The 19,033-nt window shown below is 42.2% G+C and overlaps 1 protein-coding gene across 1 annotated transcript; it reads left to right on the top strand.

Annotated features, from left to right (window-relative positions):
* Positions 1-14,632: 14,632 nt before the first annotated feature.
* Positions 14,633-15,259, top strand: LOC133901550 (NDR1/HIN1-like protein 6). The gene has a single exon (XM_062342894.1). It carries the CDS (start codon positions 14,633-14,635, stop codon positions 15,257-15,259), a length of 627 nt encoding a protein of 208 aa, XP_062198878.1.
* Positions 15,260-19,033: the final 3,774 nt, after the last annotated feature.

Genomic DNA, 19,033 nt, shown 5'->3' with positions numbered 1-19,033 from the left:
AGTATTGCATTGATTCGCATATCTTATACTTCTAGCATGTTATTAAGCACTGCGGCATGCCTTGTTTCATTCATTCATGCTCATCATTGCATGCGTTCTTGTTTAGCTAACAAGGAGCCGGAGCGGGAGGCGATCGTGGTCGAAGACAACTCCGATCTTCCGGATTTCGACGAGTGTTGCGTGGGTAACTATAGGCAGCTACCTCAGCAGCAAGGCAAGCATCTATCATATTGCACCTTTGTCGAATTGAATGAAATCTAAATATTGATAAACTATGCTTATGTATAGGTTTGCATGTATATGGAGTCAATGTCGGGTTTTTATGGGTAGAACCTATGTGATTGCATAATCCCTACCTTGAATTGTTCATCTATATCTTTGTAGCCTTGGTAACATGGTAAATGGCTAAGAGTTGATCGAAATGTTTAGCAATGCATAGGTCCTCAGTAGAAGACGAGCAATGGTTCAATCGTTGTTCGCGAGATTAGGGCTTACTACTTGTTCACGTATATGGTTATGTTGATGTTAGTTGGATGAGTGGTGAGTATGGGAGGAGATGTGGGCGGTGTTAGGGGTGACATCTGCCTCGAAGGAAGTCCTGGGGGCAATTCGGGAGAGGAACCCGGGCACCGTAGACCGCTTGCATCGTTTAAGGCCGATCGTCGAGGTAGTTGGCTTTAGCACTTACCTTACTCACCACATGCCAATCTAATGGTAAGGCAAGCCGAATACCTTTGCAATTGTGGCTTGTGGGTCTAAACATCGACGGTGTGAGCGGACGGGCTTGTAAGTGGTACTAGTTTGCTCCAGGAGTAGTTCTAGTACCACCGCGCTAAGCGATGCACGATCCACACAGTTGGGACTGGTTGAGAAAGGTTGTCACGAGGACCCCCTTGTGTGCACTTTAGCGGGTGGCACAAGTCGTATGGTCCTCGTATCGTGTGGGTCCAGGAGTATCCCCTGCAGGGTGTATAAACAGTTTAAACTGCCGCGCTCTCGGTCATGAGCATGCTATTATTTCATTTGCACCTGGTCGTAGAGTTCTCGTGTGTGGTTGATGGTTCGGATATGTAGTTGATGGTTTGGTTATTATGGTGGTGGAAGAGTTGGTTCAGTTTACTTATATGTTCAAGTACTTACGTTACAGTTTCATTTATGTTCAGTTGGTTATTGTAGGGTCGAATGGCATGTTTGGTTAAGTATAGGTGCTCACACATATATGTCTAGGTTGCTTATTGTATATGTTTTACTTAACCTTATGGCCTGTCCTTGCTAACAGCTCAATGCATAATCCTTAGAGTCGAAATATTATATATCCATATTGTGTGAGTCTTGTGACTACCTTCGTACTCAGGGTGATGCCCTTAAGTTGTTGCAGGTTTTTCTACTGCTGAGGATAATGTTGTTTTTGGCTACTTCGTACCTACCGATCAGGGTGGTGGGCAAGAGTAGTGCATCCTAATCTGAATGTGGCGTGTTGAGACAGTGCCTAAGGGCATGTGGCGTCGTTCTCTTTTGTTGTTCATAAGTTTAACTTTTCGCTACGTAGTTCTTTTGTGGTTAGGAGTTGAGGGGTTTTGTCTCCTTCTAGCCTGCTTTTGTTGTAAATTGTTGAAATCAATTGCATGCTTAATACTTGTAATATAAATGTTAATTTCTGCTCTTTATTAAGCTATGTTATAATGTACATGTTGGAAGACATGTGTTCTGATCCTTGGGCACAAAACACGTACCGGGACTACCGGGATAATATTCTGGTTAATCATCGAGGTTGTGATTATGAATAATAATCCTCCTACTTATTAATTAGAATATTATTTTGACAGTTCCTCACAGCGTTGTATCAGAGCTTGGCTTAAGGAAGTAGCCTAAACATAATTAGAACGTTGTTTAGTAAGTAGTTAACTTCACTAAGCAACTCACTAAAATTTTTGTTGTGTATTTTCATAATCAATATGTATGAACTTGCTATATTATACCCTTAAATATAACGTATGTAGTTGTGATGCTTGATGGGGTGATATGCATTTGAGAAAGATATGTATAGTTCAGAAGCGATGCATGCTTTCATGTTTCATTGCTCATTTTGCATCATGCCTTTGAACATGCATTTTTTATCAGTTTATATTATACAAATCCAAATAAGTAAGGTCCAACATAGTAAAGTGGCATTAGTTGGAGTTGGATTTTTCACCTATGGCGGAATTTAACCTTCACCTCTCTTCCTTCTCATCGTCACAACAGCATGAGAACCCGTGGCAGTCTGGGAGATCTTCCCGAGGGTTCTAATGAGAACAATCCTCTGCCACCTCCACCGCCGGGCATGGCCGATGTCCTAATGCAAATTGAGCAAAACTGTCAAGCTCAGATAGCGCTCCTCGAGGCTCTCGTGCGCAACACAGCCCCTCAAGGAGGAGATGGGGCCGGGCGCCAAGATGATTTCTCAGATTTCCTTCGGACTTAGCCGCCTACCGTTACGCGTGTTGAGGATCCACTCGACGCCGACCATTGGCTTCGCAGCATCGAGCAGAAGATCGCTCTCCTTTGGTGCGAGGATCATGAGAAGACGCTTTTCACCGCCATCAACTTCAGGGTGCGGCGGGTGTGTGGTGGTCATCCTATTTGGCCATGCACCCCGCCAATCATCGGGTGTCTTGGGCGGAGTTCTGCCAGGCTTTCCGTGACTTCCACATTCCCAAGGGTCTCATGGAGATCAAGAGGCGAGAGTTCATGAATCTTAAGCAAGGAGGCAGAACCGTCATGGAGTACATGTAGGTGTTCAACCACCTTGCGCAGTATGCTCATGATAAGGTCGACACCGACGAGCGAAAGCAATACCGCTTTGTCAATGGCCTCAACTCGAAGATGCAGGACTGGCTGTCTGCACACGAGTTCATTGACTTCACCAAGTTGGTGAGCACGTCCCTCACGGTGGAGTTCAAGCTCAAGAACAACCAAGAGGAGAAGAAGAGCAAGAAGGATCCATCGCTTTCTGTGGGCAGGAGCTCTCAACATGCCCCGTATGGAGAATCCATCTCCACCATCTCACATGTCGGCCTCGACAGCTCCACGATCGATGTGGCTGGTGCGGCGCCCGTCTTTCTCCGCTCCACAAGGGCAGTCTGCAAGACCTGTTGGCTCTCAAGTAAGTGTGATAGGTGAACTCGGCGGCCCATGCTACAACTGCCGTCGTGTCAGCCACTATGCTCGGGATTGCCCATATCTGAAGCTGGGAGCCATGGTGACCGCTCCAAGGCCACCACCTGCTCAGTCTGCACCAAAGTCCTCTCAAGTGACCCCACGTCCCCAAGCATGACTGAGCGCATCACACCACCACTGAAGGAGTTCACGAGGGTGACAACGTACTGATGGGTACGTTGAATATGAATTTTAATTTTGTCATCATTTCTGCAGTTGTTCTATTTGATTCTGGGGCTTCTCACTCCTTCATAGCTACAAGTTATGTTTGGCGACATGGGCTGAAAGTCAGTACCACTCATACGCCGTCTGTTATAGATGCCCCTGGAGCCAAGGTTCTAGTTAACCAGTGTGTGACTAAGGCATTAGTGATCATCAACGAAATGCCCTTTGTTGCAAATCTGTTGGTGATGGACTCGAAGGGGATAGACATCATATTGGGGATGAACTGGCTCTCTAAGAATAAGGCTGTCATGGATTGTGCTTAGCGGATAATTACTCTAAATGGTCCGTATGGCACCCGAATTCAATTGAAGCTTGAGGGAGTCGATTCTTGTCTTTTTGCTTTGAAGGCTGTCCCCACTATAGATCTATTGAGTATTCCTATGGTGTGGGAATTCTCAGATGTCTTCCCGGATGAATTGCCAGGGATGCCGCCTGACCGTGTAGTGGAGTTCTCGATTGATCTCATGCCGGTGCGGCCCCAATTTTGAAGAAGTCGTATAAGATGTTGTTAGTGGAGCTAGCTAAGTTGAAGAAGCAATTACAAGATTTGCTTGTAAAGGGATTCATTAGTCCGAGCTCCTCACCCTGGGGATGTTCAGCACTCTTTGTGAAGAAGAAGGATGACACTCTGCGGATGCGTGTTGATTACTGCTCGTTGAATGAAGTCACAGTGAAGAACAAATATCCTCTCCCTAGGATTGATATTTTGTTTGATCAATTGACCAGAGCCTGAGTCTTCTCGAAGATAGACTTGAGACTGGGCTATTATCAGATTAAGGTCATGTCTTTCGGATTAACAAATACGCCAGCATTATTCATATATTTGATGAACACGGTATTCATGGAGGAATTGGATACGTTTGTCATGGTTTTCATCGACGACATTCTCATATACTCCAAGACTGATGCAGAGCATGTTGAGCACCTCCGTATTGTTCTTGGCCGGCTCAGAGATCATCAGCTTTATGCCAAGTTCAACAAGTGTGAGTTGTGGCTCAGGGAGGTAGCTTTTCTGGGTCATGTTCTATCAAAAAATAGTGTTGTAGTTGACCCAAGCAAGGTGCAAGATGTACTTAAATGGGTACAACCCAAGAATGTCAAGGACATCCGGAGTTTTCTCGAACTTGCAGGCTATGACCGCCGGTTCATCGAGAATTTCTCCAAGATTACCAAGCCAATGACCGAGTTACTGAAGCAGGGCAACAAGTTCAAGTGGTCAAATGAGTGTGAGTCCGCTTTCCAGGTTTTGAAGAAGTTGCTCACGACCGCTCCAGTTCTCACTCAGCCATATATGACCAAGGGGTTCGATGTCGATTGCGACACTTCTCGCATGGGCCTCAGATGTGTCCTTATGCAAGAAGGCAGGGTTGTCGCTTATGCCTCACAACAGTTGAAGCACCACGAGGAGAACTATCCGATACATGACTTAGAGCTGGCTATAGTCGTGCACGCTCTGAAGATCTGGCGTCATTATCTGATGGGGAACTTGTGTCATAACTATACGGACCACAAGAGTTTGAAGTACATTTTCACTCAAGCCGATATGAACGTGAGGTAGCAAAGATGGCTCGAGTTGATCAAATATTACAAACTTGAGGTTTATTATCACCCAGGAAAAGCGAATGTGGTCGCCGATGCACTAAGCCGGAAGGCTCATTGTCATTGCCTTAGAGTCGAGCCCGGGAATGCCACACTTTGTGATGTTTTTCGTTGGCTTGCGCTCAAAATGGTTCCGGATGGCTTCCTTGCCAATTTGGAGATTAAATCCACTCTCCTGGACGATATCAAAGCAGCTCAAAAGGATGATAAGGGCATGGCTCGAATCCAAGAGAAGATGAAGATCGGCAAGGCCGTATGCTTTTCTGAAGATGATCAGGGTGTTCTGTGGTTTGGGAACCAACTAGTGGCTCCAAGTGTTGAAGCACTGAGGAAGAAGATTCTTGATGAGGCTCATGACTCTTTGCTATCCATCCATCCAAGGAGAACGAAAATGTATCAAGAACTTAAGCCACGGTTTTGGTGGACTCGTATGAAGCAAGAGATCGCTCGATATGTATCTGAATGTGATGTCTACTGAAGAGTGAAGGCCGAGCACCTCAAGCCAGCCGATACACTTCAGCCTTTGCCCATTCCTTCCTGAAAGTGGGAGGAAATTGGAATGGATTTCATTACCGGCTTGCCAAAGACCTCGAATGGGTATGACTCTGTATGAGTGATTGTGGACCGATTGACGAAGTCCGCTCATTTCTTGCCCATCAAGACCACATTCTCAGCCAAGCAATATGCAGAGTTGTATCTCACCAGAATTGTTTGCCTCCATGGGTTTCAAAGAAGATCATTTTTGATCGAGGCACACAATTTATTTCTCACTTCTAGAGGAGTTTTCAAGAGGCTATGCAAACCAAGCTCTTTCATAGCACGTCATACCATCCTCAGACCGATGGCCAAACCGAGAGGGTAAATAAAATTTTAGAAGACATGCTTCGAGTTTGTGTTCTCACTTATGGGAAGAGGTGGGACATATGCTTTCCCTTCGCGGAGCTCTCATGCAACAATAGCTTCCAAGCGAGTATGAAGATGTCGCCATTTGAAGCTCTATATGGCTGAAGGTGATGAACGCCACTGAATTGGTCCGAATCCGGCGAACGGGCTTTCCTAGGTCCGGATTTGGTCAAGGAGGTGGAAGATCATGTTCTGAATATCCGCAAGAGTCTTCTCACAGCTCAATCCCGGCAAAAGATCTATGCGGATTATCGCCGCTGAGACCTCGAGTTCGCAATTGGAGATCATGTGTACCTCAAGATTTCACCGCTCAAAGGTGTTCGCCGATTCCAAGTCTGAGGCAAGATAGCGTCTCGATACGTGGGACCATTCTAGATTGTTGCTTGACGTGGAGAGGTGGCATATCAACTGGACTTGCCTCCGTCTCTCTCCGTCGTGCATAACGTTTTCCACGTGCCGCAACTTAAGAAATACCTCCGAGTTCCAACCGAGGTTGTTGATGTTGCACCACAAGAGTTGCAGCCGGATCTTACATATTGTGAGCAACCTATGTGGATATTGGATGTGGCGGAACGCAAAACTCGGCAAATTCATCAAAGTCCAATGGAGCAACCACTCGGAAGACGAGGTAACTTGGGAGCATGAGGATAAAATCCACTCCGGGTATCCCGAGCTCTTTCCGAGCTTGTAAACATCGTGTAAATTTTGCACAATTGGGGCCTCTTGCATGTCTTTGCTCATCACTATGTTGAATAAAAATATTGCATTAGGTTCCGTACTTCACCTCTTGATATCTCTCACAGCGTGGTCCCTAGCCTCATCGTCCTCTCCCCAACTCGTGTTGAATCTCGGGACGAGATTCTTCTTAAGGGGGGGAGGTTTGTCACGTCCCAAATTCTTAATCACACATTTAAGTAAAATCATGCTTCTTAAGGATTATGCTTAATTTTGTGTAATGGTAATTCGGAACATTAATGCACTTCATTTAAAATCATTTGGATGAGAGAAGAAAATTAGAGGAGAAAATAATTGAAATTGCATTGGAAATACCTATTTTCTCTAACATGTAGGCCCCACTAGTGGCCCCACCATCCCACCCACTAAATACGGCAGCCCCACCTGCTCCCTCTCTCTCCTCCCTCACTCCCCACGTCCCCACCAAGCTGCAAGAGTAGCAGCTTCTCCCCTCTCACTCTCCCACTCAAGCTCACTCTCTCTTTTCTCCCAAAATCAGAGCTCAAGTGGAGGATTCAAGGTATGCATGTGGTACCATTGCATTCTCTAGCTCATGAGCTACTCATCTATCCAATTCATTTTCATTTTCGTGGAAGAATCGAGTATTTCTTGAAGTTCTTGGCGTTCTTGAACTTTTCGGAGCAAAAATTGGGTTTTGGTCGAAAATAAGCTCTAGAGTCGTGCTGATAGTTGATGAGTAAGTTTCAGGACCCTTAGACTATCCCTAACATGTTCCCTTTAGGCTTGGAAAAGTTCGCAACTCGAATCAACCAAAATCTACCCAAGAACAGTTTTTCTAGGTTGGCCTGGATATTCCCGACTCACCCGGAGACTCCGAGTTCAGCAGAAATTATCTGTTGAATTGTGTTCAAATTTGGTTAAGGTTTAGGGTGCAATATTGGTTTATAACCTTTTGGATAGGGCATTTGCACATTTAGGTAGCACAGATTTATAAAGTGAGTCAAATGACCCAAGGGAAAAATCGTGAAGAACCCAAGTCTGTATCACTCGGATAATCTGGTCAAACCCGAAGACTCTGGGTAGTTATGTGGTCGTGTAGCCGAGAGGTTTGTTCGGAACCTCACTCGGAGTGTCTGGTACATTCCGGATAGTTCGGACCAACCCGAAGTTTTCGGGTTAAGTTAGAATAGTGGCTAACCGAGAGCCTTCACTGGAGGATGGCTCGGATACTCCGGAAACCGGATATTCCGGGTTCACCCGGATACTCTGGGCCAGTCAAATAAAAAAGCAGCAACTGAGCGCCTCTTCCGGAGGTTCACCCGGAGGGTCCAAACCCGGATCCTCCGAACCAATCCGGATACTCCGAATGGCTGTTATTTTCTAGTTTTCATTTAGATCGTTTAGTATTGCATTGATTCGCATATCTTATACTTATAGCATGTTATTAAGCACTGCAGCATGCCTTGTTTCATTCATTCATGCTCATCATTACATGCGTTCTTGTTTAGCTAACAAGGAGCCGGAGCGGGAGGCGACCGTGGTCGAAGACAGCTCCGATCTTCCGGATTTCGATGAGTGTTGCGTGGGTAACTATAGGCAGCTACCTCAGCAGCAAGGCAAGCATCTATCATATTGCACCTTTGTCGAATTGAATGAAATCTAAATATTGATAAACTATGCTTATGTATAGATTTGCATGTATAGGGAGTCGATGTCAGGTTTTTATGGGTAGAACCTATGTGATTGCATAATCCCTACCTTGAATTGTTCATTTATATCCTTGTATCCTTGGTAACGTGGTAAATGTCTAAGAGTCAATCGAAATGTTTAGCAATGCATAGGTCCTCGGTAGAAGACGAGCAATGGTTCGACCATTCTTCGCAAGCTTAGGGCTTACTACTTGTTCACGTATATGGTTATGTGGATGTTGGTTGGATGTGTGGTGAGTATGAGACGAGATGTGGGCGGTGTTAGGGGTGACATTTGCCTCGAAGGAAGTCCTAGGGACAGTTCGAGAGAGGTACCTGGGCACCGGAGACCGCTTGCATCGTTTAAGGCCGATCATCGGGGTAGTTGGCTTTTGCACTTACCTTACTCACCACATACCGATCTAGTGGTAAGGCGAGCCGAATACCTTCCCAGCTGTGGCTTTGTGGGCCTGAATATCGACGGTGTGAGCATACGGGCTTGTAAGTGGTACTAGTTTGCTCCGGGAGTAGTTCTAGTACTGCCGCGTCGAGCGATGCACGATCCACACGGTTATGGCTGGTTGGGAAAGGTTGTCACGAGTACCCCCTTGTGTGCACTGAATGAATACACCGGACCAATTTATGCAAAGAAGAAGGAAAGGCTCGGGTGGGGAGCAATCCAGATAGTCTGGAGATGAAGATGAAGTATACACTAGAGTGTCCGGTATTCACAGAGGTTTGGGTGGGGTTCCAACAGCTAGTTTGTGAGAGTGTACTCACCGGATGATCCGGTATTAGTACTACTATTCTCACCGGATCATCCGGTGTTAACAGCTTTTCAGAGCTATTGGGTTAATGGCTACTGTGTGAGTTTGAGGCTATAAATACCCACTCACTCAGTCATTTGAATGTGTGGCGTGCTGGAGTCCAGAGAAGTTCATGTACACCTGAGAATACATCCAAGTCACAAAAGTGATTAAAGTGATCATTCAACACGATTAATCACACCATTAGAGAGCGATTGGTGCTCATAGGTCTAGAGAGAGTGTTGTTAGGTGATTATTGCCTAGAGAGTGGATCAAAGAGTGATCCAACTATGTACCAAGTGGTATGGCGGCACCTTAGAGTCTTGGTGACTCATCAGCAAGCTTTTTAACCCTCCGACTTGGTGTGGAGTGGTGGCAAGGAAATTGTGTGGGGACACGAAGATCTTTGTCTTGGTGGCTTAATATCTGAAGTGATCATGGCGGTAAGGAACCGGAAGAGACGCTAGTGGTGAGACTTTATCTTGGTGGTTTGGTGGCTCATCCAGGTGGAGACTTTGTCTTTGTGACTTGGTGTCTCAAGAGCCTTGACCGGGTGCCGACCGGGAGTATATCCTTTATGGAGCTCTAACGTGGTCTAGGTGTGGCATTCATGCTATCGATACCATGGGAAAAAAAATCTCTGTGCCGAGTTTGCTTTCTCTACCTTATTTACGTTTTCATATTTACATTCTTAGATAAGTTGCAAGTGCTTTGATCGGTAGAGTAGATACACTAAATAAACTTAGAGTATATTTAGATAGAAATTGATATAGGTTTATCTTGTGTTATTTTTAGAGCCAAAACCCCCCTCTTAGGACGTCACCAACCCCTTCAATTGGTATCAGAGCTAAGGCTCACATCTAGCTCTACAATTTGTGTTAGAGCTTCACACCTTTCACAAGGTTTTCCTAATTCAAGTGGCATTGGAGCCTTAGTCTCATTGTGATAGGTTAGGCTTCACCACCTAGTGAGTTATGACGTTCAGGGTTAGAATGGATTCTCATAATGCTACATTTTTCGATGGCACAAACTTCCCCTGGTGGAAAAATTCTAATGACTTGTTATTTGCAAGCCCAATGGTTGGATGTTTGGAGAGACATCGAGGAAGAGATGAGATCTCACATCACCAATAAGGAGAGGCAATTAAATGCATTGACCAAGAGTATCATTTTATCATCTATATGTGTTAATTCATTTAATCATGTTTATTCTCTCACCAATACACATGATATTTGGACTAGTCTTATTAAAATACATGAAGACCCAAAGGATATACGCAATGAGAAATATCATGTGCTTGTTACTAAACTCAATGGCATCGAGCAATTACCCCATAAAAGTGCTAATGACATGTACTCATGTTCGAATATTTTTGTTAATGAGATCAAAGGGTTAGGTTTGACGACAATTAAAGATGATCAAGTGGTGAGAAGAATACTTCAAGATCTTCTTTCGAAGTACAAGTTGATGATTTCCATCATCTACAACAAAATGACATCAAGAAGATGACTCCAAGTTAAGTATTCGGTAAGATCACTGCCCATAAGATAACAATCAACAGGGGGATGGAAGCTTTTTTCTCATCTGACACCAAGAATCTTACTCGCACAAGCAAGAAAGCTCAATACCAACACATAAAAGTAAGAATGAGGAGACAAGAGCAAGAGTTATGCTCAAGCGAAAATGATGGTGATCAAGATAAAAGAGCTATGAAGAGGATGATCAAAGTACATCAAGTGATGAAGAAATTGATCATAAGATGGCCAAGCTCTTCTCATAGTTGGAACAGAACATGAAGAGGATCAATACTAAGGTTGATCATTTATCTCCATTGGAGACTTGATCAACACAATTGATCACATTAAGAAGGAGAAGAAGACAAAGATCAAGAAGAGGCAGACAAGAGGAAGAGCCAAGTCACTTACTAGAATTGGGAGATAGGTGAGTGACGATGAAGAGTCAAGCTCAAGTGATGAAAGCTTCACCATCCTCCCCTCCAAGAAAATCTCTTCCTTAAGGTTTTCATCACACAAGTCGTCATCGCGCAAGTCATCTTACAAGTGCCTTATGGCTAAATGTATGGATAGCGATGTAAGTGATGATGAGTACGATGATGATTTGCCTTCCTATGATGAACTCTTTCATTTAATCAATGAACAACAAAGGGCCCTTAAGAAACAATCTAAAGAGTTTAAGAAATTCAATGCACTTAATGATATTCATGCTACCTTTTATTTCTAATTATGAACAATTATTGTGTAAATTCAATTTGCTAAAAAAGGAGCATGAAGAGCTTAAAGTAAAATTTAAGTGCATTGAATCTCAAACTAAGGTCCCTTTGAAACAATCTACCTCTTTATTTAATTACAATCATAAGGTAGATGCTTCCACTTCTTGTGATAATTTAATTTCTATATCATGCTCACCCCTTTGAAATGAGATTTGTGTTGAGAATGTTGTTGTAAAATCATCTAACAACCTCATTGCGAAAAGAGAATGATAAGCTTTAGCAAGAGGTGGAAAAGCTCAAGAAGGACTTAGCGAGTTTAAAGGGCAAAGGACATGTCCAACCTCCTCAAGATAACCGTGTTTTCATGGTGAAGAAGCTTGCGGAAGGGGTCCACCAAGACATGCTTCAAATGGTATCAAGAAGGCCACAAGTCCTTCAAATGCAAGCAAGTGAAGAAAGAGACTAAGGAGAAGAAGAAGATGGCGAACTTCTCCAACAGGACCTCCAACATCTACATCAAGCCTAACTACAAGATTAAGACCAAGAGCAACCACTACAAGCTCAAGAAGAAGTACAATTGCAATGTGGTTGCACACATGGTTGGGAGAAAGGATCGGAGGTGAACCAACCTATTTGGGTGTCCAAGAAAGTTATCACCAACAAAAAGGGTCCTAATCGGTTTGAGTTCCAAAGAAGATTTGAAGCACAAGTCGGCTTGTGAATTTGGAGGCTTGACTTACAAGATGAAGTGAATGCTCAAGCAAAGAAGTCAAGTCTACAAGATGGGCGTATTGATGAAGATTATGATCATCACATACCCAAATCTCCATCCAAAGGTAAAAAGATAAATGGTAGCTAAACTTATGTTCATGCATTTTATTTTTTTCTTCTAGCTCATTTGCTTTATCTAGGATTGCATATACTTATTTTAATTTATTGTAATGTCTAGTATAGGTTTTCATATGGTAGGTTCCTTGTTTATCTCTAACACATGAGCAACCTACATAGTTTATTAGTTGTAGGTTCATTTCATAGCTCTAGTTTTTATATTTGGTATCTTTTATGTGCCATGATTCAATCTATAGGATAAATCTTCATTGTTATCAATAATAAGTGTATATATATCTCACAAGTATTCAGCACTTGTATGCACATATTTAGGTGGAGTATATCCTATATATTGTGATTTTGAGACTACAATTGGTAGAATTCTTTTGTAGTGATAATTGGTACCATTTTATTAGATCATGATTTATAAAGCTCTCTCCCATGTTCTCTAATATTTTCCTCTTGAGTTCAACATGTGTTTATAGTCCTTTTTAGGAGATTGATGACAAAGGGGGAGAAGTTTGACGACCAAAGCAAGATGAACAATGAGAGAACATTTAGCAACAAGCAAGATATCTAGGAATGTCAAAGTTGACAAAAGGAGAGAAGATAAGATGCTAGGCGCCTAGATTAACAAAAGAGAAACTCTTGCATAGGTCGTTCAAAGGAGATAGTGACAATAGAGAAAAATAGAGCCATAGCAAAGAGGGACTAAGCGATAAGAATATGCATTCAAGCAATTAGTAAGACTTTGTGCTCAGGTATGATCTTTACATTTTGTACTATTTATTATTTGCCACTTGATTTGATTCTGTTGTCATCAATCACTAAAAAGAGGAAGATTGTAGCGAAAATGGTCCTATTAGACCACAATTGTAATTTTGATGATTAATGACAATATAGTTAATGGGATTAACATGTTTGTCAATAATATATGTTAGTAGATCTCATAGATGCAATACATGAATAAGCCACCGCAATTAGGACAATCAGATAAAAGTCCAATCGCAGTTGCAGAATCCCGCCTCTCTCTCTCTCTCTCTCTCTCTCTCTCTCTCTCTCTCTCTCTCTCTCTCTCTCTCTCTCTCTCTCTCTCTCTCTCTCTCGATGTTTCATTTTGAAATTTAAATATCGAGCTTCTCTATCGTGTATTTGAATTATGTTCACTATTTTACTTACAAATAATTAGTTACTCCGATGAAATTTTTCTACGGAATGTATTTTTGTGCTTAGATCCCTCCGGATCAGATCCCGTCGATGGATACGGTTGTGCTCGTGCATGTTCATTTCCTTTTATTTTGGCCCCCCAATACGACACGATTTCACAAGTTTCCTTTGTTGCGCGACGCAGGTGGTGGTGCCAACGGAAGCGGGTCGAGTACACGCATATATACATATATGAGTTTGATTTTTCAGTAGGATTATGTTATTCTTAGATATAAACTTTTATGGTTATGAGATTTTCTTATACCTGCGGTTAACCTCTATACGTCTAAAGATTTATTTTCCAAACACGGATATATACTCAGAGAATAAAAAAATTCTAGAGGATCTAGATACGTAAAAGATACTGGTATATGTTAATTTTATACTACATATCGTCACTAATTTTAAGACATAATATCTAACACTATGTTTATAGAGCCTTATATTTTGTTTCAGCTTCATCCCTCTGAATAATTTTGCTTCTCAGGCACATATATAATCCTTAAAGCTGACTGCATTTATGCATGAAATATCTGAAGCATGAAGAAAAATGTTGAATCCTGTCTGAGATTGTCTGATGTCGGTTGCTCAAGCTGAAGTTTGAAGAATGAAATCATGAATTTTGTTTGCTACTATTGCGGGGGCTACATCATTGTTGTAAGGCTATATAATCTGTAACGGGGATGGTTTCAGATGAATTGGTTTTTTTATTATAGTTTGTTGATACATGATTCAAATTCTGTTTATGTTAAGATGAGTGTGTGCCTGGATCTGTCATAGCATAGCAGGGCCGTGGTACGGATAGTTCCATAAGAGAAGGTTCCCTTCCATCATCGATCACTTGACGTTTTAAGCCACGATGTATATATACATCTTGTAAGTGGTATGGGAGGAGTTGGTACTTGGTACATACACAATCGAATGACCTATTTAAAATTTATTGACCTAAAAGCAGGGAACGCCACTTGAATTCCTAATTTTGTCCACACCGACCAATATTGGACTCACATATTTTAGCAATCTAACTCCCCGCTGTTGGACTTGTTCGTTGTCTCCGCCCCGTTCGCTCCCGGCGGCCGCATTCTTCTCGCAACCAGACAGCAACGACCTCTCGCAGCAAATGAAGGCAACGCCCATATTAACCCACGCTCTCCTCCCTCCGGGCCGGGCGGACGGAGAGACGCCCATAACTAAGCTAGCTAGCAAGCAAAACACTAAAATTATTAACCAGTAGTTAACCTAAATAAAAAGTCATGGGGAAGCGCGGCGTCCCTCGGTACCCTGAGGACGACGGCGGCGGCGGGTGCTGCGGCTGCCTGTGCTGGTGCTGCTGCTTCCTGTTCCTCATCGTCGCGGCGTTGGCCGGCACGGCGGCCTACCTCTTCTTCATTTACAAGCCCAAGGCGCCGTCCTACTCGGTGAGCAACATGTCCATCTCGCAGTTCGACTTCAGCTCCTCCGACCTGACGCTCTACACCAAGCTCACCGCCTCGGTGCGCGCCGAGAACCCCAACGACATGATCGGCATCAAGTACGGCGACGGCTCCCACACCGTCGTCTCCTACCGAGGCACCCCGCTATGCTCGGGCAAGCTCCCGGCCTTCTTCCAGGGCCACAAGAACGTCACCGTCATGGACATCGCCATGGAGGGCCGCCACGGGTTTGGGTCGGGGCTGCAGCAGGCGCTGGAGGAGAGCGAGAAGGCCGGAAACGTGCCGCTCGACGTCTTCGTCAGCGTGCCCGTGACGCTGCGGCTCGGCACCGTCGACCTCCGGCAGGTGAAGGTCAACGTGCACTGCGCGCTCGTCGTCGACAGCCTCTCGCCAAAGAAGAAGCCCAACATCAAGTCCACCACCTACAAGGCCAACGTAGAGTTTTGATACATACTCCTATATGTATACGTATTTTAATTGCTCCAAGGTATTTCAGTGATTGAGACTACATATAATATATACGTACATATATATATACTGTGTTGTGTTGTAGCACTGTACTGAAAAAAAATTGTTCCAAACTACATTGTCTGATTGATTTTGCATGTACCGATCTACGCTTTGATGGGAGGGGTAAAGGGGTTAATCAAGATGTATATGTAGATTTCCCAACGTAAAGAAATTGCCGTGAACTCCCTAGTGGCCAAGATCAAGAGAAGGCAAGGGCCTGATGCCTCGCAGGAGCAAAATGCTTAACCTCCTTAATTCAGAGTTTCGAGCTTCTTTTCTCTCTTTTTAATCTTTTTCCTGGGGCTTTGTCATGTTTGTTTCTTGTTACTCCTCCTTATCAATATAAGATTGGCAGATTTCTTGCCGGTTTCATTTCAAAAGAAAATGTATATGCAGTATCCTTGTGGCAACTGTTTGCAACAAATTAACACTTGATGGACCTTTCTTTTCTTTTCTTTTTCTTCTCAATGTATTGATATATTTTTCAGCTTGTGGATAGTGTAAGATTTTTTTAAGTCCTACCTAGACACACACCATGAGGTCGACTTGAAACATTGAACAGAATGAATTGCACTGAGTCGACCTCAAGCTTGAGAACCGGTCTAATGCAGTAAAATATGAAGTGAGTCGTCCCACCTGCCAAATGGGAGAGGGGGAGGGAAAGATGAACAGAGGTGGATGGTGTATAAAAAAATTAATGGCACACATGACATTTTTCCTTGATTGCTGTTCATGACTGATACTCAAAACGGATCTCACCCTCAAAATTAAATAAAGTCACAAATGAATACTACTTTTGACTTGCCGTATATTGTGAGACTATGCTGATGATCTTCGTGGCATTCTTAAGTGTGTGATGAGATATTGACAACTTGCTTTGCATGGTTCTTCTAAGTTGGTTTCAGAGCTTATGAATTTTGAGGTTCATTGTTCTGAAATCTGCATTTTGAAGTCCTTCAACCTCTTTCTCTTCCTCCTCTCTCTCTCACACAAACCGAGAGCCAAGCTATGTCATGCAAATGTAGAAAACCAAATGGAAAATGACGGAGACCTCGCCGCAACAGGGGGTGATTGGCGGAGACCTCCGGGCCAGCATCGGTGGCGTTGAGCCAAGGCGCGCGCTGAGCAAGGTGGGCACGATGTTGATGAGGTCTCCCATTGATGGCAGCGCAATAGTTGCAATAGTCTCTTGCTCTGACTTGATTATATGTGACGAAAAAAGGGCAGTAGACGAATATATCACACGCTTATATAAACGGAAATGCTGGAGCCGGCCCTCCGGATGTATCGGATACTTTGATTGGATCGGCTCAAAAATCTTATTTATTTGAGTTAATTTCTGTGTCCTCGTATCTTTAATGTTTTGGACATTTAAGTTTAATGTTTTAATGTTTTAGATGTTATGAAAATTTATTGAAATAGTTATTTTTTTAGTTGCATACTGGAATCGCTTGCGTATAGATCTAGACTCGATAAATTATCCATCTGAGTAATTCATATATTTTCGCATCTCTAATATTTTAGATGTCCAAATTTAATGATTCAGACGTTATGAAAATTTATTGATATAGTTATTTTCGTTACACCTAATTCTACATCACATATGTTTTATATAAAAATATTGTATGAAACAAGTAATAATGTTACGGTTGAATTTTTTCTTTAGGATCGGATGCATATGGTTTGATGCATGTTTTTTTGATCTTGCTAACGATCATTCCGATGTTGTAAACGTTATTTTCTGATGATATAATGGACCGTTGGAGTATTCGACCCATCGAACATCCGAGCGCTAGCAGCTCTGTTGTATAAAAGAATGTCTCCTCAAAATAAGATATACAGTGTGGTTCTCGAGCAAAAGCTCACTTTGCATTCATCGGCAAAGTAAAGCTATCTCTACCTCCAGCAAATACTTAAAAATTCGTTCTCTATATTACTATTACAAAATACTCTAACAGTATTATAATATTTTTTATTTTTTCATCTTCAACAATTACTATATTTTATACTTTCTATTACTCTCATTCTCTATTTGAATCTACAGTAATCCTCTGTGAACAGTGTTAGGGAAGAAAATATCTTACATTTGAGATACTCACCCTATCCATCACTGTAGCACTAGATATTGCCTCTCGAGTACGATATGAGGCAGTGCTGGAGTATGATATGAGACAGCGCAGAAAAAATGCTTACTATGATGACGGCGTTTGCTACCTTTGCTGGAAATAGCCTAAAAATTTCCTTGCTCATGCAGCCGGACAGCTGATTTTCTTCTCCTATCGCCACTCTCAAGTTCCTCTTCCAAGATAGCAACATCGAAGGGTTGAGCACCTTATTTTTTGAATGAAGCATCTTGCCGTTCAACTCCTCGTCCAAATCGAACGCCAAAATCTAGCATGTCGAAACCAGGGTTAAAAAACCGTCGATAATCGCCCAAAAATCGCGGTTACCGACCTTCTCGGTCCGGTCCGGTTTCAGAAACCAAACGGTAACCGAAATTTGAATTCAAAAAATTCAAAAAAATAAAAAAATTCAAAAAAAATCTTAGAAAAAACTAGACACAATTCGAAGACTTTTTTGAAAAAAAAATTCAAAAATAATGTCGTTTGTATCATATTCTATAGGGAGAAAGTTTGAAAAAAATGAAAAAAATTGAAGCGTGCGGCTTAGTTATTAACTCACGTTAAGAAAAAGTGTAACATGCAAACACATATTTTTCTTGTATAAAAAATATTTTAAGAGAATCTTTAAAATTGATTTCACTTTATTTAGAGTTTTATTAAATTCTCTATGATTTTTACAAAGTTCACAAGCATGAAGTGAATATGTTAAGAAACAGCATTGTAATTAACTTTTTCATGTCTACTATTATTTTTTATACATAAATCATAGTATAAATAAGTTAATGAAAGTGGTTTCACTAATTTTTGAGGTGTGATGGGTCAGTTATGAATTAATCTAGTCGCAACATATTTACACAATCATGCATGTTACAATAACTAATTCATAAGTTCATGTATTTTAAAAAGATATAGGATCATGTAAGAAGACTAAAAAAATTAGTTTCATGATTTTTGGATTAGCAAAGAGTAAACTATGCATTTAACTTAGTTTAACAAATAAAATTTCTCACAGAAAATTTTGAAATTTTTTATGAGTATAAATACTTTTATCATGTAGATCATATTACAAGGAAGCTAACAAAATTTGTTTCACTTGATTTGAAGCTCAGATGAATTAGTTATTGATTTTACAAGATTGAGCCCTTTTTTAGATTTTTTGTTGAACTGCGCTGAAATTCGATAAAACCGCTTGATAAATCGATAAAACCGAGCGGTTACCGACCCAAACCGCTCGGTAACCGACCAAATAAAAAATAAAAAAAATCGCTCGGTAACCGACCCAAACCGCTCGGTAACCGACCAAAACCGAGCGGTTACCGAGAGGGCAAAACACGATTTTTTCGTAAAAATTCAAATTTTGCTAAATGATTTTTTTCTAATTTTTTTTTAAATTTTTGATCGGTAACCGAGCTCCGCTCGATAACGTGAACTTTGGTGGAAACACGTCCATAGGTGAATTTGCATTTTCAAAAAGAGATACTGTAGGTCCCAACACGAACAGGCCGGGGCCGGGAGCCTTGCAACGCACACTACCGAGCAGCTGGCCAGCTGGGGCCCCTGGCCGCTCTTGTCTTCCTCGCCAACGTCA

This window comes from Phragmites australis, chromosome 20 (assembly GCF_958298935.1).
Source record: "Phragmites australis chromosome 20, lpPhrAust1.1, whole genome shotgun sequence".
Classification (NCBI taxonomy): domain Eukaryota; kingdom Viridiplantae; phylum Streptophyta; class Magnoliopsida; order Poales; family Poaceae; genus Phragmites; species Phragmites australis.
Note: the sequence above shows the minus strand (reverse complement) of the source record. Positions and strands in the feature narration are given on the sequence as shown.

What these genes read in the sequence shown, in the direction of transcription:
- LOC133901550 (XM_062342894.1), top strand. Translation starts at nt 14,633, where the DNA reads ATGGGGAAGCGCGGCGTCCCTCGGTACCCTGAGGACGACGGCGGCGGC.